A 17,493-nucleotide genomic window follows, 5' to 3' on the forward strand; every position below is an offset into this window, starting at 1 on the left:
ACTTTGTGTACCCCTCTACCAGTTATCTGACTTTCATTTTTGTGGAAACCTCGGTGACTGAGTGGGTTAGAGCCCTGACTGTGTGTGCTCGCGAATAGGTGCCTCAATCTGTCAGTGTGGGTTCGAATATCGGATGGGACCAAACCCATTAAAGTACTAGAATCCGGCACACAAACACGCACAAGCACGTTGCTATACAAGTACTAGAGTCCGGCACACAAACACGCACATGCACGTTGCTATACAAGTTCTATCATCTTTTGCTACTGCAACTTCAACATCACATCGTATCCAAATAGCATAGATCGATGCTCGTGATGTCAATCACTGGATTGTCAGGTCTAGACTCGATTATTTACAGGCTGGAATATTGCAGAGTGCGGCGTTAAACAACAAATAAACAAAATTTAACATCAAGTACCACTACTACTACCACAACCACCACCCCTACCACCACCACCATCACCGCCACCCTTGCCAGCGTTACCAACGTAGTTTTTTCCGAAAATAATTTTCTACTACCATGTCCATTTGATAATGATATTCGTCAGACTCTTAATAAATTACCCAATATATTTTAAAACCCTGCTTTTGTCAATAATACACAAGATGCAAAATAATGATATTAATGTAAAATGCCCCAGATGTCGCCGGCTTTGGCAAAATGTGTTTTATACTGTATCCCCGGCGAAAACGCTTTTTAAACGTTGTTTAACCAAATTAATTTTATCAAAGTTCCATTTTTTCAAATTTAATACACTTGCTGTACATTTTATAATTATGCTAAAAATATAGAAAATAAGTAATACATGTTTTAGTGTATAGTGTCTCCTCGGCCTGTACTGGCCTTGCATAAACTAAAAACATGTTTTAATTATACAACTTTTTTTTATGCGTGACACTTATATAAACAATTCATTCATTCATTCATTCATTCATTCATTCATTCGCTGTTTTCCAGCCGGTGCAGATGACAGCCAAGGCCTACAGCTCCTCCAGCTGGGACGTGACGGTCAACGAGGACACAGCCACACCCGGCGTGGGCTATAGTGCAGGTGGGTACCGCTGATCTACCTCTACCATGCCCCGTCCCAGCGGTTTACAACCCTGGAGTTGGCTATAGAGCAGGTGGGTACCGCTGATCTACCTCTACCATGCCCCGTCCTAGCGGTTTACAACCCTGGAGTGGGCTATAGAGCAGGTGGGTACCGCTGATCTACCTCTACCATGCCCCGTCCCAGCGGTTTACAACCCTGGAGTGGGCTATAGAGCAGGTGGGTACCGCTGATCTACCTCTACCATGCCCCCACCCCAGCGGGTTACAACCCTGGAGTGGGCTATAGTGCAGGTGGGTACCGCTGATCCACCTCTACCATGCCCCACCTTAGTGGGTACAACCCTGGAGTGGGCTATAGTGAAGGTGGGTACCGCAGATCCACCTCTACCATGCCCCACCCTAGCGGGTTACAACCCTGGGGTGGGCTATAGTGAAGGTGGGTACCGCTGATCTACCTCTACCATGCCCCACCTTAGCGGGTACAACCCTGGAGTGGGCTATAGTGAAGGTGGGTACCGCTGATCCACCTCTACCATGCCCCACCTTAGCGGGTACAACCCTGGAGTGGGCTATAGTGAAGGTGGGTACCGCAGATCCACCTCTACCATGCCCCCAACCTAGCGGGTTACAACCCTGGGGTGGGCTATAGTGCAGGTGGGTACCGCTGATCCACCTCTACCACGCCCCACCCTAGCGGGTTACAACCCTGGAGTGGGCTATAGTGAAGGTGGGTACCGCTGATCCCCCTCTACCATGCCCCCACCCTAGCGGTTTACAACCCTGGAGTAGGCTTTAGTGCAGGTGGGTACCAAAGACCGCACCTTTATCACTATCACACCCAAACCCTACCCACCACGTAACATTTACAACGCTCTTATGAAGCACAGTTCCGTGAGTATAACTTCTTAGTCGCCTACGGCTTTCAACGTGATTGAGTATATGTTAGGAGAGGAAAATCCAGAGTAGAACAATAGGGCGCCGGCCCCGGGGGTTAATAATTTTTTTGGGGGGTGAGGGGTGGGGGTTGGGGTGGGGGGGGGGGGGGGGGTGGGGGTGGGGGTAGAATCTGAGAACAATATTTTTTCAGATGACCAAATGGCCACCCCCTAAGTCAGAGAAGAAGAGAAATGTAAGAACGTTTGGTGGCGTTTTAATTTAGTGTTCTTTTGTATCGAAGAAAAACTAATGTCACCATATCCCTCTGTCCGTGCATGTGTAAATGTTGTGACAGTCTGTTTCAAGCAGGTCACAAGTAGTGCATAAACATTGAGACCTGGATATCTTTTCCTACGAATATTGCTTAACGCTGCGTCAACAAATAACAGTTCTTCACGGCGATTCTGTTTAACGCCACATGGGCTCTATCACCGATATTAACAGCGATACTGCTTAACACATCAGCACTATCACACACACACACACACACACACACACACACACACACACACACATATATATATCACCGACATTCTGCTTATAAACTTAGCACAGTGTTACCTGCATTGCATTAGGTTCCTGACAACCTCGGGTAAAACTGGTAATCAGATCATCTTCCAAACTTACAATTGACGTTTTATAAACTGGCCTCTTGATATGAACAGAAAGTAACGTTTTTGTACATGTACATGAAAGTGCCATGACTTGAATCGAACCCTCAACCTCACATATTGTATTAAGCTTTTTAACCCACCGTTTTCCCACTGGGGCAGCTGAAGAAAACTTGTTCAATTTTACATGTCATAACTCCAGCTGGTCCATGTTGCACGCGGTTTTTCTCTCGCAGGCTTTGATCGAATTCCCTTTATACTGCGACACGCTGTATTGTTTCACTACAAGGCATCTCGAAGGTTATTTTTTCTGGTATTTCTTGCATTTAGACGGTTCGTAAGTTGGATAAAACACTTCTTCTCGGTTTTGGTTAAACTGTTTAATCTTAATCTCGCGAAAAGCAAGCTCGTGGCTTTACAATTTTAACCCAAGCCCCGGGGTTGTATCCTATACACCCCATCAGCACTATCACCGATGTTCACGGCGACGCCACCCGGGTTAGAATTGGTCTTTAGAAACCCAAGCTTGCCATACCAGGCGACTTTGCTTGTCGTTAGAGGCGACTAACGGGATCAGGGAGTCAGGCTCGCTGACTTGTTTGATGCATGTCATCGTATCCTAATTGCGTGGATCAACGCTCATCATATTTATCACTGGATTGTCTGGTCCAGACTTGATTATTCAAAGTCCGCCGTCATATAGCTTGAATATTGCTGAGTGACCGCGTAAAACAACAAACAAACAAAAACAAAACAGGGCGATTTTGTTTAACATCCTATCTGCACTATTACAAATACTCACGGCGATTGTGCTTAAGGCCACATCAGCACGAGCACCGATATTCACGATGATTCTGCTCTAAAATGCAACACCAGCAGTATCACAGATATCCACAGCGATATCCCGGCGGCTTCAACGACTGGGCCCCAGTGTACCCGATTATTTCCGTTCTACAGTGTAGTTAAGAACATGACCTTGTTCTGTTGCAGGGGGCGCGGGTGGCCCAGTCGTCTAAGGCGCCGCGATTCGCTGTGCAGAGTTGCGTCCCTTGGACACGCCAGAAACCTATGATTGTGGGTTCGAATCCCGGTTCGCCCCAATTATGTTTCTAGGTTTGTCAGCACCATGCTCGTGGGTTTCACCGAAGTGGTAAACGTCTGAGACACTGCATCACTTCGGGCTTTCCTCCCACATTAAGCTGACACGCCGTGATATAACTGGAATACTGTTAAAAGCGGCGTTAAACCCAACTCACTCACTCACTTGTTCTGTTGCAGGGGTCATGGGCGGCACGGCAGTCGGCCTCATTCTGGTCAGCTTCATCATCGGGTTCATCGTTCTCTACGTCGTTTACCGTGTTCGCGGGGGAGCGTTCACGCCCAAAAAGTTCGACGATCATTTACCGGTTATTACATAGTGTTAATAAAACAGTTTGTAAAAAAACTTACAGATTATCCAGTTCTTATTAGAAAAAAGATGATACTTAGCAAAACGAGGATTGATGCTAATTATTCATAAAACTTTGAAAACGGTTCACATATGTTGTAAAAAAGTACCATAATGTACTAGTTCTGTACACAAATGTATGTCTAACATATTCCCCGTTTGATAAGCTGATATTAACTGCTCATTAACCATACCCGACCTCTGTTATATCATGCATCCCAATAATGAATGAGTGAGTGAGCCGGGCTTAACGCCACTTTGAACAGTATTCCAGTTACATCGGGACGTGTGAACTAAGTGTGGGAGGAGTGAGTGAATGAGGTGGGTTTAACGCCACTTTGAACAATTTTCCAGTTATATAGGGAGGTGTGAACTTAGTGTGGGAGGAGTGAGTGAGGTGGGTTTAACGCCGCTTTGAACAGTATTACAGCTAAATCACGGAGTGTCAGCTTAAGGTGGGAGGGAAGCCCAAGGTGATGCAGGTCTCTGGCGTTTACCGCTTTGATGAACCCACAATCATAGGTTTCTGGCGTGCCCAACGAAATCATCTCTGTTGCGCCTTAGACGACTGGGTCATCCATACCCCCAACCCCACCCCCACCCCCACCCCCAACATGAGACGAGAAACTGACAGCCAACATGTTCAGGTTCATCCTTCATTAAGTTATTTGCGCTGTAATTAATCTGTTGCCCGTCCTGCGAAAGGTGCAACCAATCGGCGACCTTGCTACATTGCGCTCATTATTCATAGTTTGTTTTATTTAAAATGTATCAGGTTACATTTTTTCTTGTCGTTTTCACGCCGCAGTATTCCAACTTTATGTGTACATAAGCATGTTTGGCTCAGACAAACCAGTGATTGATAATATGAGTTTGTTTGTTGTTTAACGCAACACTCAGCAATAGTCCAGCTATATGACGGCGGTCTGTAAATAATAGAGTCTGGACCAGACAATCCCTTGATTGACATCATGAGCATCGATCCACTCAATTGGGGTACGATGACATGCATCGAGCCTGACCACCTGATCCCGTTAGTCGCCTCTTACGACAAGGGTTGCAGAAGACCTATTCTACCCCGGATTTTCACAGGCTGATTACAGTTGGGTGAAGCTCGGGCCCACTGACAGTCTCAGCTGACTTGATCGTGTTAATGCAAGTCAGTAAAAACACAGATTGTTTGTCTGATAAATCAGATTGTACTATGCATATCAATCTGTCAGTTGCTGACAGCCATACTAAGACACGGACACAGTCACAGTTTGACAAAACTCTCCAAGTAGGTCATGACAGAACCAAAATGGTCATGAGATCGCGGAGTTGCTTAAGCCACTTCTTTCAACTGTGTATGTGTTAGTTGATGAAAGTCGCATACACTCACTATGCTAATCACGGGAAGTTTGTTGTTTAACGATACATTAAGCAATATTTCAGTTACATGACAGCGATCTATGGATAATCGACCCTGGACCCGACAATCCAGTCATTGAAACGATGAATTCGTTGCCTCAAACAACTAGCAACAGGGTGCTGGCAACACATTCTGCCCGCATCCCCAGTGGGTCCAAACATAACATAATTTTACACTTTCAAGATGATAATAAGACTCTTTAATATCACAGAGCGAAAGACACACACAGCACCAACAAAACTAGAATGACAGCTCCAAGGAATGTGAAACACTTTAGCCATAGTCGAGACATGACGCCGTATATGTTCTCATGGCCTCCGAAGGCATAGGCAATGCGTTGATTGATGGTATGAGGGTGTGCAGTCCCTATAGACCGGGGGAGCGGGTAGCGGTGTGACAGGTACTTGCTCTCTGTCGTACGACGGTACTTGTAGGAGACGGGATAGTTCAGCTTTATTGTGGCATTCAAGTCTGAAAGAATAAATAAGAGCTAGAATGATGCAGTTTTAAATGAACCCATGCAAGTTCCTATGGTCAAAGCCAGGTCGAAAACACTGCAGCAAAGCACCAACAGCCCTGACTTACACAGCTGGAAGTCCAGTCTTCCAGTGGGCACTGACTGATGGGTCCTCACCAGAGGATCCAGAAGTCCAGTCTTCCAGTGGGCACTGACTGATGGGTTCTCACCAGAGCATCCAGAAGTCCAGTCTTCCAGTGGGCACTGACTGATGGGTTCTCACCAGAGCATCCAGAAGTCCAGTCTTCCAGTGGGCACTGACTGATGGGTTCTCACCAGAGGATCCAGGGTGTATGACGATTTTTCTGTCAACCTCCGAGAATTTGTGATGCTCTTTTTAAAAGGATTCTGAGGTTAATCGTACCATTTATTATCCATACTGTTAGAAATAACCCAGTAAAAAAAAATCGTATGTGCACTAGTGCAAATATGACTTCTCGCACACCTGTGTATTGTTTCCGTCACCAGGACAGCATTGTTGCATAATTCAAATCTTAATATTTTTTTTAATTTGAAGTTTACACGATATACGGCTTTTCCATTGGACGCGAGGTCGGTCACATGACCGCGAAATTGACGTTCATAAGTGTATGACACTGACGGACGACTTCCACATTCCTGGGGAAACCCCTGGGAATTCCCTAGCACGAAAACATGAATAAGCGTTCTTTCTGATCATTAAGAACCTCAATTTATTCTTGGTCTCAGCGTTTCAGTATACTTTGAGAAATGTCAGAGAGCGTGACTGCATGATTGTTCACGAATATCCTCGCTACGGCCCATCCTAATGAACAAACGAAGAAATGCACATCTAAACTATCGTAGTATCGACTCGATCCGTGCCCAGGCTGACATTGACCGTCTCCAGCAATCTATGAATTTACCTTTGTGTCTGTTTGACGCATGTTTATTCACCTTTCAAGGATCGGCCAGTTGATCAATGATGACTAACACATGTAACCGATACAGGTTCATTAACAACTTCGGAAATCTCTCCCGTCACGTTTATCGTGTCGGCCATTTTGACGTCTTGTACTTGATGTAAATGTATTACGACACGCTGTCATTGTGACTGACTTACTGAAGTAGTTCTTTACAGACCTTTCTCATCTAATGAGGATATGATTTGAACACATGTGCTGTGGAAGATGTTTCTGAAGAGCAAGTTGTGCATCCATACGCCCATGTCACCTCTCTTTTTGAGGAACTATTTTACTCCGCGATACAGCTGGTTGTTGTATGGCTGTCAGTGTAAACATGAAGTCACACGTACTAAATAAAATTGTGTTTAGATCTAGGCATACATTCTTTGAGGTAAGAAATTGTGATAAAAAATTATAAGAATTGACTTTCACTTTGTGTGAAAGCTCGGACGTTCATACAGTTTGGCCCTCACTCTATAAAGGTTGATACTCCAATGAACTCAAACAAAGTGAAGGTCAATTCTTAATTGTGACGTAAGGTCTGAATGATATTACACTAGAAAAGACGTCATAGCTGAAGATTGTTGACGTCATTCGGCAAATTGTGGTTTTCTATGAAAGCAGTGGTGATCAGTGTATTTTTCTTAAGGGGAGCTCAAACTGGGTTTAACGTGGTGTCCAAGATTATTGCACTTATATCACGACGTGCATGCACGCATGTGTGTGCGTGTGTCTGCTTGTACTAGTCCGGACTGATGCCGATTGATAGTGCTGGCACGCTCTACCACTAGACCACGGAGGGAGGCGGTCAAATGGGTAATAAAGAAATTATAACACTTATATGTGTGTCATACAGATTTTACGAAACTCTTGCAAAAATTCATGATTACCCTTGCTCTTGCTCGCGAAAAAAAGAATTCTGACACTCGTTTCGCAAAATCAGTATGAGAGACATGCTGTATAATAATCTCCATTAACCTGTGAAACAAACAAAGATGGTTTGGTGAAAAAATAACGGCCTTGCTGCTCTTCTGCAAAATCCGTTGTACTAAGTTGCACATTTTTTCATGAAGAGTTCTTGTTTCAATCTTCACTGCAAAATAAGGATGGAGTTGTACAATGTTCAGGGGTGAGAATCTTCCGAGGATCCGCAATTTTCCGCAGATCTCAGTGACCACAAATTTGTTTAAATCTCATGGCTTCCCCCTAAATACCCCAAAATTATGGACCACGCTCCATTACAAAGAAGTTTCAGCTGAAAAGTACAAGTCAGTATGGTTTTATGCAGCTTTATGGGAATGTTGACTGACCTATGTCCAGACAGCAAGACTTGATGAGGATGCGACACATGGGACAGGGGAACGTGGTACTGTTGTTGGATTTCTGTGCCAGCTGTCGCAGACACGTCTCACAGAACACATGATGGCATGGGAGGCAGGCGTGGGGGTGCAGAAACATGTCCAGACACACGGGACATGTGTGTTCCTCCAGAATGTCCTCCCCAAGGACGCTGTCATCAGAGGAAGTCTGTAATGTCCAAAATGGTTCAGAGTCAGTGGAGGTCGAAAGGTGAAATCTTAACATTAATACTCTTGTATTGAAGTTAGTTTGTTTGCTGTTACGCCATTCACAGCAATATTCGAGCTCTATGATGGCGGTCTGGAAATAATCAAGTCTAGACCAGACAATCCAGTGATTGACTTCATGAGCATCGATCCATGGAATGCATCAACCAAGTCAGCAAGCCTGACCATCTGATCCCATTTGTCGCCTCTTCTAACCCGGATCTTCACAAGTGCAATGAGAACTGGTTCAGAATTGTAGCTCACAAATACTACTCGTCAATAAGGAATACCATTATCAGATGTTTCCTTGTCTTCAGCACTATTTTATCTCGGACAAGCACAAATTTAAAGAAATTCATATACTTCTCAGCATTTGCTATACAGGACAAAAAGTTGAAATTTTAGTCAAAGGCGTGGTCCTCAAATGTTGATAAGTATATATTCCTATTCCCTAAAGAATGTTTCAATGGTTACAAGTCTTCCTCATGACAGAACCTCCCTACCTGCTCCTCCTCCAGCTGCTGGAGCCGGTTTAGAGTCCCCATGACAAAACTCTCCCTCTTGTCGTCGTCAACAAACTGTGCTCCCCTCCGCCTGGACCGCAACATCTTCTTTGTTTGGCATGGTTGCACACTACAGCCATTCTCACTTCCACCCTGGCATAGGGTCGTCTGACTGACGCTGGACGATCTGTCACCAACACCAATGCCTTGCTTTGTGGTTCTGTGAACATGGTCACACCCATGTCGGACAACTGTCTGACTGACATTGATTTGTTTCAATGAAGCACAAGCTGGATTAATTACTGACTGTTTATGCAGAGAATCACCAAACCCCTCACACATCCAATCAGAGTTCACTCCAACATCAAGACTGAACAAACGATCTATCTCAACAGCACTCGGAGTGAAGGAGGGATGTTCGTCAGCAGCATTTGCAGTAATGACATCCCACCTGGGTGGCTGGTCTGCTTCATCCTCACCACACACGAGCCCCCCAGTCCTGGACACCAGTCCCTGGGTGTCATCTCCTGATTCATCTAACCATCCCACTGGATCACAGCCCCGGGGTAGTGTCCCCTGGTTTTGTGAGGCCCCCACCACACTTCTGCTGCCCTCAGTACTCTCCTGACAAGAAGTCAGTTTTAGATCAATGGAAGTTCCTTTGATGAGACGACTATTTGATCTTGCCATCCTGCTGCTGAAATGTTGCTGCTGTGCTGCCTGTTTCAGCAACATTTTATCCACTCGGTCGCGAAGTATGTGAACTCCTGGCAGGGTCTGTTCACCACAAGGGCAGTGTGTGGTGTTCACAAAATCAAAAGACCCAAGTCTGCCATTACACTTTGGGCAGTTTAGCTTCCCCTTGATCCACAGAGCCTGAAACATTAAGAGAAACATGTCACAGCTTGACCTTGATACACAGGGCCTGAAACATTGAGTGAAACATGTCACTGCTGGACCTTGATCCACAGGGCCTGAAACATTGAGAGAATTATATCACTGTTGGACCTTGATCCAGAGGGCCTGAAACATTGAGAGAAACATGTCACAGCTGGATCTTGATCCACAGGGCCTGAAACATTGAGAGAAACATGCCACAGCTGGATCTTGATCCACAGGGCCTGAAACATTGAGAGAATTATATCACAGCTTGCCCTTGGTCCACAGGGCCTGAAACATTGAGAGAAACATGTCACAGCTGGACCTTGATCCACAGGGCCTGAAACATTAAGAGAAACATGTCACAGCTGGATCTTGATCCAGAGGGACTGAAACATTGAGAGAATTATATCACAGCTTGCCCTTGGTCCACAGGGCCTGAAACATTGAGAGAAACATGTCACAGCTGGACCTTGATCCACAGGGCCTGAAACATTGAGAGAATTATATCACTGTTGGACCTTGATCCACAGGGCCTGAAACATTGAGAGAATTATATCACTGTTGGACCTTGATCCACAGGGCCTGAAACATTGAGAGAAACATGTCACAGCTGGATCTTGATCCACAGGGACTGAAACATTGAGAGAAACATGCCACAGCTGGATCTTGATCCACAGGGACTGAAATAGAAACATGTCACAGCTGGATCTTGATCCACAGGGACTGAAACAGAAACATGTCACAGCTGGATCTTGATCCACAGGGCCTGAAACATTGAGAGAAACATGTAAAAACTGGATCTTGATCCACAGGGCCTGAAACATTGAGAGAAACATGTCACAGCTGGATCTTGATCCACAGGGACTGAAACATTGAGAGAAACATGCCACAGCTGGATCTTGATCCACAGGGACTGAAACAGAAACATATTACAGCTGGATCTTTTTTCAAACACAACAGCAGTTGGTGTGGGTGTGTATGTAAATAAAAAATTATTAAATCAGAAAGATAGGATTTAGGTAGGGGTGGGGTCTCTCGTGCCCCATCCCTATAATACATGAGACCCTAATAAAGTTTCATGGGCAAAATACGTCCCCAATCCTAGCATCCCATATTCATGGTAATAGCTGACAAACATTTGTTGGATTGTTTGTTGTTTAACGCCACCCTCAGCAATATTCAAGCTATAACACGGCAGTCTGTAAGTAATCAAGTTTGGACCAGACAATATAGTGACTGACATCATGAGCATTGATCCACGCAATTGGGATATGATGACAAGCATCAACCAAGTCCGAGAGACCTGACCTTCAGTTACCTCTTCTGACAAACATAGTCAGTCACCTTTAACTGCAAGCATGGATTGCTGAGGCACTATTCTACCCCGGATTTTCACAGGTGTATCTGACCAACATAAGGATCGAGTGGTCCCAGTGTGTGGCCTTGCTGATTCTGGAAGGATTCGATACTCAGGATATCATTTGTTGACGTGCCAAGTCTAGGCTCCTTCACATCCTGGTGAAGAATTGGTCTTCAGCAACCCATGCTTGTCAAAAGAGGTGACTATTCGGACTAACCAGATCAGGTGGTCAAGCTTGCTGACTTGGTTGATGCATGTCATCGTATCCCAATTGCTTGGATCGATGCTCATGATGTCAATTACTGGATTGTCTGATCCAGACTTGACATATAGCTGGAATATTGCTGGTATGAAAGAGTATACAGACAAACAAACTTACAGGCTGCCAAGATAGCAACGTCAGTCAAGTTCATCACAGTTACCATGGTTATAGTGGTCATAAACTTATCACATACACAAGATGCTCAAAGAAATGAAAAAACATTTCAGCCAGATTGTATCACAACTACACCTGATTGATAGCTTCCCGTATCCATGACAACTCTTCATTCTCCATAGAGATGTACCAAACTGACAAGGTGGAGGAACTTGAACATGATGATTCTGTGGACAGAATGAGTGAGTGAGAGAGTGAGTTAGTTTGGTTTTACGCCGCTTTGAGCAATATTCTAGTAATATCAAGGCAGTGGGGGGACACCACACTCTGTACCCATGTCACGAGTCGAACCCGGGTCATCAACTTGACGAGCAAATGCTTTAACCATGTTAACCACTGGGCTACTCCATCGCCCCTGATGTATGTTCTTTTTGGTTTATTTTGTTTCTTAACCCTGAAATGAGCTATGTGGTGGCGTCTGTAAATAGACAAGTCTGGACCAGATAATCCAGTGATTGACATCATGAGCATCAATCCACGCAATTGGGATACGATGACATGCATCAACCAAGTCAGCACAACCTGACCACCCGATCCCATTAGTTGCGTCTTATGACAAGCATAGTCTCTTCTTATGACAAGCATAGTCTCCTCTTACGACAAGCATAGTCTCCTCTTACGACAAGCAGAGTCTCTTCTTATGACAAGCAAAGTCGCCTCTTACAACAAGCATAGTCTCCTCTTATGTCAAGCATAGTCTAGATCTCCTCTTACGACAAGCATAGTCTCCTCTTACGACAAGCATAGTCTCCTCTTACGACAAGCATAGTCTCCTCTTACGACCAGCATAGTCTCCTCTTACGACAAGCATAGTCTCCTCTTACGACAGGCATAATCTCCTCTTACGACAAGCATAATCTCCTCTTACGACAAGCATAGTCTCCTCTTACGACCAGCATAGTCTCCTCTTACGACAAGCATAGTCTCCTCTTACGACAGGCATAATCTCCTCTTACGACAAGCATAATCTCCTCTTACGACAAGCATAGTCTCCTCTTACGACAAGCATAGTCGCCTCTTACGACAAGCATAATCGCCTACTTACGACAAGCATAGTCTCCTCTTACGACAAGCATAATCACCTCTTACGACAAGCATAGTTAAGGAAACAGCAGTGGTAGAGACTAACAGTTTTAGTCCACTACACCACATACTGCAAAACCCTCAAAAATGGCAAATTTGTACTTGTCCTTACGACAACTTAACTGTTGTGCAGTTTTGCAAGGACTACAGGACTAGTGCCAATTTCTAACGCTGTACAAAGTTAAGCATTTTTCTTTTGATGGAATTTTTGCTATTTGTTTAGTTGGCTGTGAGGTAGAGTTTGTTAAGTGGGGAAGGCGTTCCTAATATGTTGGATGTTTCACATCATATAACAGAGCAAAGTATCTCAGAGAAAAAAAAACTAGGTTTCTTTTTGAATACACATTGCCTTTTGGAAAGTGGTCAAAAGTAAGAAATGTCATATTTGGGATTTCACTTTCTCAAATTCAAATTACAAAGTACAAGTACAAATTCTTGGGTTGAGTCCCATCCGGGATTCGAACCCACACTGCCAGAGTGAGGCACCTAATCGCCAGCACACAAAGTCAGTGATCTAACCCACTCAGCCACCGAGGCTTCCACAAAAATGAAAGTCCGACAACTGGTAGTCAAGATCATGTAACTTGTGGAATTGGCACAGCTCCCATGGCCAAAAGCTATGAAAACACACTGTCTTTCAGAAAGTAGTCACAGATAACACATGTCATATTTGGGATTACACTTTCGTAGTAAAGTACAAATTCTACTTCTAGAACAATGTTTCATTAACTGGTTATCATACAAGCTAGTTTTTAGAGATATATAAAATATTTCAAAATTGTTACAGAGTAGAATTTTCCCACCGGAAATGTTGACTGGGATGAGAGTCGACGACCCCAAATTTGAAACAATCCCTATGAGAAACCACAGTTGGTTGACATTTTGTGTCCTTTGTTATGATATCCAGGTCTCAAGTTGTGATGTGCTGCTTATACTTTTTCGAAAATGTTCTGTTGGCAAATTGTAAAATGTCCTGTTTGCACTATACAAACAGGCAAGTCCGGCGCACAGACCAGTTTCCGGATCCCTGGATCACACCCTCTCCGAATGGAATTTCCAAAGACATTTACACTTGCGTTGAAAGGCTTTCGTAAAGGACAACAAAGCCGTGAAGAGACAGCTGGGCCATCCATCAGTCAAAGCCACTAAAGGACAAAGCTGAAATGTAAATTCAAGTGACGTGCTGCAGTCAGTGCAGACACTATTTCACCCAAACTAATGTAAATTTATTAGTTAGCACTTGGATGGTCAAAATACCATGTCTTGTTAATTTTACTGTGATATTGCCTCTCTGAGTGAGATGTGTCAGTCAGGCGCCGTCTTGTCACCATCACATGATTTCAAGCCCCTCCATAACAGTCAGGTTAAAAATAGATGCACAGCATGATCAGTCACATGACATTCCAGACAGGAAGTTTACAAACAGCAACTGATACATCATTGGAGCATAGGCTTGTTCTGATGCAAAATTATCATCAGATCAAGTTTAATTAAAATGTGCTTTTTAAAAAAAAGTAAATTTCAAGTTATGTTTTCATTACTTATTGAATATCTTACCTCATGTAGCTTAACTCGTAACATAACCTTTAACTGCAAGGGGCAAATACTATGATGTTTGCAATGGGCTTTGAAGAGCCTACTTTGATTTTGTCACTAAGTGTGTGGTCATGTATTGTTTAGGGGCTCGAAAACGTGGCAGAGCTACAGGTAAGTTGCGTACATGTTTACTCATTTTAGGAAAAACCCAATACAGTGATTGATGTGGCTCTGTAATTGTGTTGAGTAATATGTCAATGTATTGAATTACATGTAAATGTGTGGAATATGTATGTCAATTTGATCAATGCAAACTTGATTTATGTTGACACTTCTGACCTTTCACCGGTTGACCGTGGGTATTGATGATGTTGTCACTGACAAGGAGGACATAGCGACACCGACGACATCGCAGTTTGAATCTGTCCATGGTGGAACATCAGGAAGTGACCACATCGACAAAAGACCACATCGGCGACCGACCACACAGCAGTCAGCTCACTGTTGTAACAAAGTGTAAATTTGTTGTTGGTTTTAAAAAAAGGAGTCGTAGTTTGTCTTTTCTGTTGCTTAACGCCGCACTCAGCAATATTCCAGCTATATGACAGCGGTCTGTAAATAATCAAGTCTGAACTTGACTCTCTGGGACTGGCATTATGAGCAATGTTCAACTATGATTAATACTGGCTACCTACTGAACAGTTTGACAAAGCGTGACCCAAGTGAGTTTGTAACCCCTTAAGACAAGCATAGGTTGCTGTGGACGATATTTATGCCAACCAAAAGCGACGATGGCTTCCGCCTGTCAAGACATGACCCTACAGCAGCGATGGGGTCAGACTGTCAAGACATGACCCTACAGCAGCGATGGGGTCCGACTGTCAAGACTAGGGGTGTCATGATAAATCGAAATATCGATATATTGCTATTGGGAAGCACTTAAAGTCAATAAATCGATTGTTAAATCAGTTTCCGATCAACAGTATCAATTTCAGTTAGGAATATTGATAGTTTCGATTGTATTAAATACATCAATTAATTACATGCAATGCTGTACAAATTTGTTTTTCTTTTGATCATGAGTGGTAGTAATTTACACATGAATTTTCTTTTTCTTAAATTATTAGGGTAAATAAACAACAAATCAGTCACATCTCAAACTTTACTTTTTATTTGTTGTTATTGTTATCACATTCAAAGGAAACTTCAGTTCCAAGATTTAATTCAACTCTAAAATCCATCTAAAATGATACACTGAAAACTATCGATATTTATCACAATAGTTGCTTCCAATACCAATAGTTATCGCAATAGTTTCTTTCAATATCAATAGTTATTGCAATAGTGATTTCCAGACCAATAGTCACCCCTAGTCAAGAAATGACCCTACAGCAGCAATGGGGTCTGACTGTCAAGACATGATCCTACATTATGTGAGCAACAATGGGGTCTGACTGTCAAGACATGACCCTACATCATGTGAGCAACAATGGGGTCCGACTGTCAAGACGTGACCCTACATCATGTGAGCAACGATGGGGTCCGACTGTCAAGACGTGACCCTACATCATATGAGCAACGATGGGGTCTGACTGTCAAGATATGATCCTACACCATGTGAGCAACGATGGTTTCAGACTGTCAAGACATGACCCTACACCATGTGACGACGATGGGGTCCGACTTTCAAGACATGACCCTTTACCATGTGAGCAACTATGGGGTCAGAGTGTCAAGACATGACCCAACACCATGTGAGCAACAATGGGGTCTGACTGTCAAGACATGACCCTACATCATGTGAGCAACAATGAGATCAGACTGTGAAGACGTGACCCTACATCATGTGAGCAACGATGGGGTCTGACTGTCAAGAAATGACCATACACCATGTGAGCAACGATTGGGTCTGACTGTCAAGACATGATCCTACATTATATGAGCAACGATGGTGTCCGACTGTCAAGACATGATCCTACATTATGTGAGCAACGATGGGGTCCGACTGTCAAGACATGACCCTACATTATGTGAGCAACAATGGGGCCTGACTGTCAAGACATGACCCTACATCATGTGAGCAAAGATGGGGTCTGATTGTCAAGAAATGACCATACACCATGTGAGCAACGATTGGGTCTGACTGTCAAGACATGATCCTACATTATATGAGCAACGATGGTGTCCGACTGTCAAGACATGATCCTACATTATGTGAGCAACGATGGGGTCCGACTGTCAAGACATGACCCTACATTATGTGAGCAACGATGGGGCCTGACTGTCAAGACATGACCCTACATCATGTGAGCAAAGATGGGGTCTGACTGTCAAGACGTGACCTTACATCCTGTGGGTACCCGAGTCGTACTCAGGACCCACCCGACCCGAGGACCCGAGTTACCCGTCCCAGCCCTAGTCTCTGCTGTATGTTAAACTATTGCAAACCAAAACACAATTATTAAGTCCATTTTATATAAATACAACTTAAATATGCCAAATCAGCATCATTTTTGCAGTTTTTAAAACACGATAAATTGAAATATCATTAGGTCTAACACTAACAGACAGAAATAACGACTAAAATAGATGTCTCACGAAAATAGGTGACGTCAAAGTTGAGAACTGGCCTACTTTACTGACAGAAACAAGTGTTTGTTTCCCACCCCAGAATATCAAGTTACGAAAAACCAAAGCAATATCTCGCTGAGGCCACATACCGTCTATGCCATGGCGATACGGGTCGAATGTAACACGCAATCAGCTGACAACCGTCTCTCGGCGTTCTGGACTTGTTTGTAAACGGAGACGTGTAATGATATAGAGTTATCTGCTCTTGAGTTGACGGGACAAGCTCCTTCCCAGCGCGTGACACCTTCGTTACCCTCTCGGTAAGGTGTTATCGCTGTGAGGAGCTTAGAAGGGATTGTGAGCATAGTTCCTCACAGCGATAACCCGTTCGCGGAGCTCTCTGTACGATCGCGATGTTTCCGAGAGTGTAAACGAACGTGCCATGCGCTGGGAAAGAGCTTGGGATAATGTAGACTAGTTCCCGGATCCCCCGCGTGGTATCGCTGCACTCGTTCCGCTTTCCAATCAATGGACCGGTATCGCCCACCATGAAACATCGTCTGCTACAACAAGATGGCGGCTGTCAAAATGCATTGGGCGAAGCTGGTGAGCTCTGGAAAATTGTTGTTTTCCCAGTCATAGAGGTGAGTATTGG

General features: G+C 44.0%; 2 protein-coding genes across 3 annotated transcripts in view; one reads left to right on the forward strand and one right to left on the reverse strand.

Moving 5' to 3' along the window:
• Positions 1 to 4,052, forward strand: part of LOC124150295 — a 28,939-nt gene extending 24,887 nt beyond the window's left edge. Inside the window, exons 14-15 of the mRNA XM_048380871.1 lie at positions 962 to 1,055; positions 3,883 to 4,052. Of these exons, the coding sequence (XP_048236828.1) occupies positions 962 to 1,055; positions 3,883 to 4,022 (234 nt within the window). The 3' untranslated portion in view covers positions 4,023 to 4,052. The remainder of the gene's footprint in view (positions 1 to 961; positions 1,056 to 3,882) is intronic.
• Positions 4,053 to 5,638: 1,586 nt separating this feature from the next.
• LOC124150294 lies at positions 5,639 to 17,288 on the reverse strand. Of its 2 annotated transcripts, XM_046522268.2 has the most exons (6): positions 16,988 to 17,288; positions 14,607 to 14,768; positions 11,724 to 11,815; positions 8,971 to 9,846; positions 8,213 to 8,429; positions 5,639 to 5,933 (listed from the first exon to the last, which is right to left on the reverse strand). In XM_046522268.2, exons 2-6 carry the CDS (start codon positions 14,695 to 14,697, stop codon positions 5,668 to 5,670), a joined length of 1,542 nt encoding a protein of 513 aa, XP_046378224.2. In that variant the 5' UTR covers positions 14,698 to 14,768; positions 16,988 to 17,288; the 3' UTR covers positions 5,639 to 5,667. The 2 variants fall into 2 exon arrangements, with proteins under 2 accessions (XP_046378224.2, XP_046378225.2); XM_046522269.2 differs by lacking the exon at positions 14,607 to 14,768.
• Positions 17,289 to 17,493: the final 205 nt, after the last annotated feature.

This window comes from Haliotis rufescens, unplaced genomic scaffold (assembly GCF_023055435.1).
Source record: "Haliotis rufescens isolate VD_foot unplaced genomic scaffold, xgHalRufe1.0.p SCAF_33, whole genome shotgun sequence".
NCBI classification, from domain to species: Eukaryota; Metazoa; Mollusca; class Gastropoda; order Lepetellida; family Haliotidae; genus Haliotis; species Haliotis rufescens.

Coding starts and splice junctions, on each gene's coding strand:
- LOC124150294 (XM_046522268.2), bottom strand. CDS start 14,697: ATGGACAGATTCAAACTGCGATGTCGTCGGTGTCGCTATGTCCTCCTT. Junction 11,816..14,606: donor CCACGGTCAACCGGTGAAAG/GTCAGAAGTGTC, acceptor TTCTGTCCACAG/AATCATCATGTTCAAGTTCC. Junction 5,934..8,212: donor GTCTTGCTGTCTGGACATAG/GTCAGTCAACAT, acceptor TTATTCTTTCAG/ACTTGAATGCCACAATAAAG.